The 9,311-nt window shown below is 37.5% G+C and overlaps 1 protein-coding gene across 1 annotated transcript in view; it reads right to left on the reverse strand.

The window, feature by feature from the left end:
- Positions 1 to 9,311, reverse strand: part of TTBK2 (tau tubulin kinase 2) — a gene marked incomplete at its 3' end in the record, with an annotated part of 48,535 nt that overhangs the window by 38,539 nt on the left and 685 nt on the right. The window contains exon 2 of the mRNA XM_009877380.1: positions 4,307 to 4,454. Within this exon, the coding sequence (XP_009875682.1) occupies positions 4,307 to 4,454 (148 nt within the window). The remainder of the gene's footprint in view (positions 1 to 4,306; positions 4,455 to 9,311) is intronic.

Below are 9,311 nucleotides of genomic sequence, written 5' to 3' on the forward strand. Positions count from 1 at the left end.
ATGTTAATACAGACAAGCAGGAAAGGAATGTCCCCGACAGGGCTCAGCAGCAGGTGGTAGAGTCCATGCTCAGAGTCCCAATGACAAAAGAAACAGAAAAAGGAGCTGTGCCTCTGGCACCCGGGGTGGGGGGCAGGCAACCTGCTCCATCCAGCGGTGCCCCTGTGCGGAGACAGGATAACTGCAACGCCAGCACCATGGGTGGAGAGAAGGCCCAGCCCACAGCAACGCTGCCAGCCCAGCAGCACCAAAGGCCCCAGGGCCCTTCTCAGGGGCCCTTTTATAGCGAGCACCTGGTCAGGAACACTGCGATGGGTCCATGTGGGTCACCTGAGCCTTCCTCGCCTCCCCACAGGCACAGCTGCCCCTGGGCCAGGCAGGCCCAGAGGTTTGGGGGGGGGCTCTGGAACCAGGCCCCAGGGCCTGCTCACCTCAGTCAAATTGCACCATCCTCTGCCGCGCCCATGCCTTGGCCTGTATGTTCAGTTCCTTCTCCCTCAACAAGAAAATAGTATTTTCTCACACCTGCAAGCCAAGTGGCTGGGGAACACGCTCACAGGCTGCAGCGAACAACTTGAAAATCTTCCCAAGGCTGGTAGGAAGCCTACACGCTATTCCCCAGGCTGCAGCGTATCACTACAAGTCGTTGTTCAGCCTACGCCACACGTATGCCACCCCTAAGTTACGCCAGAGAGCTGTAAATGAGTGAGGAAGAAGCCTGTGAGGTTGTGTGAGACAGAAACCAGCTGAGTGAGTCTCTCTGAGGGAGACGTGATCAATCTGTCCTCTCCCATCTCACTCTGGGAACAGATGGCCTAACAACATGATTAAACAAAACAACCATCTGTTGCGGCAGATTTTTTTAAAGAAAAACAAAAAAACCCCAGAGTTTAAAGAGTTAAATAGTACGCTGACAACAATAATTAGGAGACAGCATCATTGGCAGGGAAAAAAAAAAAAAAAATCGAAGATGCAGTTGATGACTAAGCTGTAATAAATGGCCGTATCAGTGAACATACTCCTCCTTCGTAATTTAGAGAGAAGTCATACAACTGCTCACATATTTAAGCATGTTTTACTAGCACAGGGCCTTAAATGAGCTTCCTGAAGGTTTTTCATTTTTCACTGTACTGCGTACCTACAAAGTCATGACTCCTTTCACCTCTGCAACGAACGATCTGTTTCAATTTTCAACATTTCTGAAAGCAAAAATAATCAAGAATGGTACATCCTTGCACTTCTGCCAACAGTTATTCTCATTTCGTTTCACAGTTCCTGTGAAATAAGATTCTAATTTAGAAACACTCAAAAGCATGTTTATAACCTTGAGAATGTGTCTAGCTCTATAGTAAAGACTGGAAGAGCTGCTTTGCTCGTTTGAGACATATTACACCTGCTTATTTAATTCTTTCCTAAAGGTCTGTTTCTTCATGATTTTCCCAGATATTGTACAGGATAACACTAAAAAAAAAAACCCGATCCACACATCAAGAGTATTCTGAATGACACCGTCAGCTCATTGTCTCTCATTACATACTATTCATAGATCAAACTTTCCAAATATTTACGAGAAAAAGGATTTTCATGACAACTGCATTCCTTCCTCTGATTTATGCCCAAGGTAACTAGAACACCTTGAAAGAGAACATAAGCCCTTAGAGAAAAGGATGGTAATTATATACATACATATATATACACACACGTGACAAAAAGGGATAGAAGAACAAGATAAAAGTTGGTCTCAGAGGATGTATGCTATTAGAAGGTTGTTACAAAAATATCATAAAAGAACAATTTATAATTTCATCTCCTCCAAATTTGCATGAATAAAAACTTGTCAAAAATAATAAAAATTTCTACACGGCACATGGAGAATGTAATAAAAAACACTCTTTAAGAAGAAATGATAAAGTTGTTTTCTACTCCTCACTTTTGTCTATTTTTCTTGATTTTTCTCTTGGATTCTAGGTTTTAGCTCTCACATACTGAAAACTTGAGAAGGCAGAAAAAATAATGGAAGTGGAATTAATGGAAAAAATTAATAATTCTCTACCATAATCTTATTTAATAAAAATCTATTAAGTATGGATAAGAATATATGCATGTAAAAATTAAGTTACGTATCTGTGCAAACTATAAATCTCAGCATAAACAAAATGTTCATCCTTGACCGTTCTCTTACTCTATTCACTTTCCTGATCACCAGCAACATTCCTTGTCTAAAACCAGAGCAGTTACACTGTAATGTGGAACTTGCACAGCAATGACTAGAGGTCACCTCTAGTATTACTAACATGGAACCACAATCAATTTCCTCTTTTTTTTTTTTTTTAACTGCAAGAGAAAAAGAAGAGCTAAAAATTAAGGAATAATATTTAGATTGTTTCCCAATCAGGAAAGATGTCAAAAGAGCTCCTTCTAAAGATCTCATACAAAACCAGGGTTTCAGTTACATAAAGATTTCCATTTATTGTTTTCTCAGGGAAATAGTATTGAGAAAATAAATAACTGAAAGGTCTTCATTTGGATTATTTGCCTCAGTGGATCTGTTATTCAGATTATTATAATAATATTATTCTGTTCTTTTGATCTAGACAGCATTTCCCATGATTCAGTAGAACCAGAGACTCTTCTGCAGGAAGACTTGGGTTGTTAAACCCAAAGGAAGACTGATAAGAAAATTATAACTCCGAAGGAAGACTGATAAGAAAATTATAATCCCTGTAAGGCCTTATGGCAATTATTCACAAATATTTTTTTTTATTATTCCAGCAAACATTTTTGGTTTTCAAACCTATTTTAAAATGTAAACAAGTGTTTACTATGAGAAAAGCATGTTTGTAACATCTTAAACTTCACTTTACTTAAATTCCCTGTAGGAAGTTATAAGGCATACCATTCACGCAGCCATATATAAACTACAGTTTTACAGATACATTGGCATTGTAGTGCTACCAAATTCCACTACTTTATTTCAGTTATTACAATTTTCCTTACCACTTTAGCTGCTTCACTGTTACCATTTTAAATACTCTGGCTTTTGTTAAATAGAATCGAGCTTGTGTGCAGGAAAAAACCCAAACCTGAAAAACTAATTCTGAGCCTTTAAAAAAACAGGAGTTAGAGTATTTTGGTTTTTCAAAACTCTCTATCTTTACGGTAATTTCTTTCAAGAACCCTGACAAATGGTTTCTAAATTTATGAGTGTTAATGCTGAAATTTACTATTCATCTCTGGACCAGAAACTCTAAAATTCAAGGAAAGCTAATATGCGGTCCTTGAATCTCCTTGCTCAACTATATAATACTAGATGTTTCTGTGAAATTCTTTAACCAAAAAAAACCCAAACAAAACAGGGGAATGGTTTGTTAACACTATAACATGTGACATGCTTGCCCTCTCAAATCTACAGAGGCTGTCAATTGCTGCTGCAACATGACCTTTACAGCACATTAGGCAGCACCATATGCCATGCAGATTTTGTTTTATTCAAACTAAGAATAGTTTGGAAAAATCGGGCTGCTGACAGAGGCAGATGTATTAGTCAAAATATTCCAGATTCAAAATCATTTTTTCTAAGGAAAAAGTCACCCTTTAAACTTTCATTTCATAATCTTGTGTTGTGAAAAGCAATGAAGAGAAGTCACTGCATATTTCTCCATATGGACAGCTTCAGACATCAAAGTATTTAAAGTGACTATTCAAAGCTGTGATGCTGAATGGCCAAGGATCTGAACCCTGAAGGAATTTTAAGGACTTTGCATGCCAATAATCTTTTCCAATAATGCAAATAATCCTTTTAAAGTCGATTTTGGTTTGTTTGTGTGGGTTTTCTTGAAATACGTTTCCTATTTCAACATTAGAATTATATACTTGCAAAGGCAAAGAAATACAAATATTCACATCCTGGATGCTACGCAAAGGACCCACAAATATTCAGTGCTACACAGTACAGAGAAGAGACAATGTTAGAAGGAGAAATAAAAAGCTAACAACAACAAAGTCTAGAGCAAAAAATGTAAGAAGACAGATCCAGGATAAACTACAGCTGAGCATAGGTTTTGCAGTAATATTTTTTGTTGTTGCTCTTTTTATCTTCATATCATCCAGTTTCTTTGAACACGTTCATTGTACCAAAATTTTCAGAAGCTGAAAGAGCTTCTATTCTACATTTAATAACCATTTAGCAATAACCTGCAGAACATGGGAAGTATTTACTCAAACTATGATTAAGCAGAGATTATAATGATTTTTTGAGAAGATACACCGGCATTCTACTACTGGCATATCCAGGGTACAGCCCTACCTTGTAATTTCTTCAACACTGCGACTTCCATTTTCAGTACTTGCTTTGGCTGCTGAGCTGATTCGACCTTCAGTGCAACATTTTCCCGAGTAAGCAAGTCCAGTGCATCGTATATTTCTCCAAATCCTCCGCCTCCTATTTTCCTCAACTATATTCAGAAAAAAAGGAAGAACAAAATCAGACTTAAAAGAGGGGAGAATAAAAAAAAAAAGGAAACAAAACATCAGTACTGCTTTGTACTGCCTCCTGCCATACTGCAAACACTGTTGCATTACTATAAGATTTTAATGTAATGCAATCATAACCTTTAGTACATAAGAGACCTACTGAATAATCCACAAAGGTATGGCTACCTGTAGTTTGAAAGAGAATCCTAGGAAAACAAGTTAATATACCTGATCTCCAGCTGCACTAAAGTTCATGTATTTAATACAACAGAGGAGTGCTCGAGCGTTCCCAGCACGATCCTGACCAAAGTCAGCATGCTGAATGAAGTCGTTCCTCAAATAGTCACATACTACCCAGAGACCTTCAAATACAAATGCACAGGGACATTTTTGAGACATACCATCCTTTTCTTTTTTCAGAAACAGGCACACCGAATACTAAAGGTATAAAAATTCTTGGACTTACTGAAGGAGCATTGGACATACTGGCACAGCATTTTCTACTATATGGAGTGACTTACACATAACGGCTAAATCATGATTAATAAGAAATTGCCAAGATTATATTTGAATACATAATTTTACATGTTTTTCACATTTACTTTCAGTTCACCAATGCCATCCTTATTAACAGACACACTGAAGAAACTTGCAGCACTGAAAGTTTCCTCTGTGATAGGAAGAGGTAGGAAGAATGCTCCTGGTGTATTAATTAGTTTGCACTACATTTAAAGCAAATATTAATAGCTATGTTTTCATTTTCCTTTAAACGTTCACAGGAAACAGAGACTTGAGTGGGTTTCAGTATCAAAAATGTCAATGTTATTTCATGTAATGTTTTCATATTCTGATTTCTCCCATAGCTACCATTCTAAAGCTGATTAAAAAGGAGACAAAACCAACTTACCCTAGGAAACACACAATATTGTATTTTTACTATGTTTTACCTTGAAAGAACTGACATGGTTTTCTAAAAGTCATTTGAAAACATACAGTTGCTAAGGTTATATGACTACATCGTATTAAGATGTCATTAAAACATTCTGGGGATCTAGAGATCAGCAATATGCTGATCTATCTTCAGATTCTGAAAATATACCTAATGTCTCCTAATCCAGACAATGAGCCATCTGACTGAGAAGGAAAAACATTTTTTAAAATAGCCTAGGCCTCTAAGAATGAGGAAGAAGGTAACAGATAAAATATTCATATTGTTTAGTTGCACGCTCCGATCCACATCACATGGTATTTTTATTCTGTATGATTACAACAATACTCAGTGTTTCATCATGCACTTTTTGTCCTGAAGACCTTTCACCATGACAAGTGACTGCCGTTTCACTATTCTTAAGCTGAACAGAATACAGTCCAAGACACATAGCACTCTCTACATTACTCACTCCTGGCCAATTCCTTGCCAATTTTAAGAAGGCGCATAGGACAGCCAGCACACCACGTTCTCAGATCTACTGAACTAACACTCCTAAATACCTGCTTTCTAGTGCAACAACTGCTCACTGCAAATTCCCATGTTCATTTCTTTCTAAGAAGCACACCAGGTGACAGCAGATGCCATCTCCTCCACAGGCCACACACTTTCTCTGAAGCAGCACAACATGCATCCAGCCAACACCACCTTAAGTCTGCTACTCTTTGACCTACACATTCCAAGAACAGCTGCAGAGCATCACAAATCCTGAATAAGTTTGTGTCTTTGGGCATGACTTGTCTAAGGTACTACTCAGGTAAGAATCCAGGGTTAACTCTGAAATAATGTCAAAATGTGAGACACAGAAACCTTTCAAGTCTGTTGACATGCTCGGTAAAATACGGTTCCATTTAGATATATTTAATATATGCAGAGTGCTAGTCTTTACAGAAAGAGATGTCATCTAAATATTGAGGAAAATAGTAGTTTTAAAAGGATTATATACATGTTTGGTATTTGGTGTTTGCTTTTGCTTTTAAAAAAAAGTACATGTGTGTCTATGTACATGTCTCAAAGATGTAGTTTTGTGACTAATTTGAGTTTTTAAGTCTTCACTTTTCCATTTCACCTCTAGGGCTGGTAAAGCCATTACCTTGCCTGAGCTCCGAGCTATTAAGAGGACTCCAACAGTTAAACATAGACATTGATCTGACCAGTCTTCAGTGTAAGTACATAAATTTTCAGTGCAGCAAGAGCACAAGGGAGACAGAATGCATGGTGGAAAATGTGAGAGGGGAAAAGGAAAGAGGTCATACAGGCATCCTCACCCCTATGCAAACTCGTAGCAGTTTGCCATATAACTTCATTTGCCAGCTTTGAGAAATGGCCAGACTGAGAAAGATAACCACTGAAGGAGGTTTTTTCCTCCTTATACGCTTAAAAAAAAATAAAAAATAAACCAAACAAACAAACAAAAAAAACCCCAAGCAAACACACCACTGCTAATAAAATAAACAGATCAATTTTTATCCTCAAATGAGGTACACCAGCGTCATTAACATACATCCAATAATGACGTCCATCAATAATTCCAGGCACAAATGAACCTCTCTTTGATTGTAGAAAAAGTATTTTTCCACGCTCTTTGTCACTGGGTCACACACCACATTCAGCAACAAGCCCACATCGTCCTTGGTCTTCTTTTCGCTGCCAACGTCCACGGTCTTCTCCCCCCTGCCAGAGCAGGATCCCAAGCTTTTCTTATTGCTTTTCACATCACTAGCCGGTTTCAGCTGCCAGTGGAGCTCTGGCTTTCCTATATATCCATCCCAACACAGAGAGGCAACATCTCCATAGTATTCTTGGGTAGCTTATCCCTGTTTTCACCTTCTGCTCACTTGCGTTTCGCTTTTGAGTTCAGAAAGGAGTTGACTGTTGAACCATGCTGGCCTCCTGCCATATCGGCTCAACATCTTGCACCTTGACAAGGACCACGTTGCCCTCGTTTACACCTGTACCACAGTCTCACAGTTTGTACATCAGTTTCAAGCTTCTTTGCATTCAGCACCTCACACCCTGAACTCTTTCTCTCCATTCTCATGGCAACTCCTGCCTCTCTGCGTGCTTCTAAGTCTAAACCATACAACTTCCCACATGATTTATCTTGGTGCTTTCACTCACACTGCGTAACAAACGATGTTCTTAAACTGACCTAAGGACAATTATCATTGTAATCCAGTCTCTCCAAGTCAGGACTGTAATAAATGTTTCAAAGGCAAAAAAGGAGGATGGACAAAAAGATATCAACAGAGAATAAAAGAAAATGTTAATACAGAGACCAGTAGAAAGGAGGGTGTAATTGGGGTAAGAGTCTTTTATGATGTCTTTTCTATGCTTACTTTTCAAAATATAAACACCCTAAAGAATGACCAGGTTAAAATTAAAATTAATTGAGCAAAGTTTTTAAGTATGTTCACAAATTCCAGCTATGTTTTCAGAATTATGAAGACAAAGGTCTTGAACAGCCAAAATTCTGAAAACTGCATTTCAGCTGCAAATGTTTACATAACTTCCAGAAAACGTACTCTTTTTTTCTTAAACTGGTTACAAAAATAATCACATACAATCATACTACAGACGGGGGAAATAGAGCAGGATATTGGGAGAGTTCCACAAGGAACAATCAGAAGCACTACTGATAATTAGGGACAATAATCATCACCAAAATTTGAAAGCCCACTGGTTTATATCACTTCGTCTTTCTACATAAGGAATTTTCAGGTTCTCTATTGCTTCAAGAACACTAGCAAAAAACTTCGATACTTCATAACCTAACAGAACAGGGATAATTATGTCATTGTATATGTGTCAATCACTAAGGAATCTCTAAACTTTGCATAGTATTTTCTTCCACTGGTAGACTGTCCTATGAACTCCTGAATTCAGAAAGAAGTGTATCGCCTTAGATGCCATCAAGAAATCCCTAATGTTTGCTACAGAAATTAAGAAATTGAAGAGTTACCCACAGACAATATTTAGCACTCATCTACCTGTAATACTTGATTTGGAAAGCATACAAGTTAAAATGTATAATTGCATGAGATGAACAAGAGCCTACTAATTTTCCAAATGATACCAATCACCAGTCATCACTTCATAGGAAAGAAAACAAACCTGAAGAAAAGAGGCCTACTGCTGCACGTCAGTCAATGGAGTAGTTTTGTGGATAGTGATATATTAGTATACTGTTGATCTCCTTATAATGCTATTTTATTCTATGCGATCTGATTGAAGACTATGCTTTCAGTTTCCACTTCACTGCAATACTGAGATGCAATACCAGAAGGTATTTTACAAATACTCCAAAAATAGCTCTTTAGGTTCTATTTACTCGAGAGGAAATATAAATGTTTTCCTACACAAAGCTAGTATCAACTTCCTGCATTTTTAAATGGGTAGGGCACAAGATGGTTGAAATAATTTTCTCTACATGAATTTGAAATGAATGAGGAATCTGTATCTTTCCAGTCACACAGTTGTAAATAAAATATTGAAATACTGGAGTAATAAAAAGCAAAGATGTTGCAAAAAAATAGCAATTCAGTATCCATTCACAGACTACTAAATACACAGAGATACCAAAAAAGTTCTGTTATGAGGTGGCACTTTTTTTAATCCCGTTTCTTTTTAAATCTAAAAAAAAAAATCTACAGGCAAAAAAAAAATCCGAAGTGATCAGGGGAATGGAAAAGGAACTGTAAGAACTCAGCCTCTTTTTCATAGCAAAAATAGTTTCAAATGGATACCATTTCCCTCTAGATGTAAATCAAGGATATAAATACCAAAAAGGAACAGAGTTATTTATGGTAAAGCCAATACCAGCACATCATCAGATGGATGTATATCAGCA

The sequence above is a fragment of the Apaloderma vittatum genome, unplaced genomic scaffold (genome assembly GCF_000703405.1).
Source record: "Apaloderma vittatum isolate BGI_N311 unplaced genomic scaffold, ASM70340v1 scaffold27769, whole genome shotgun sequence".
NCBI lineage: Eukaryota > Metazoa > Chordata > Aves > Trogoniformes > Trogonidae > Apaloderma > Apaloderma vittatum.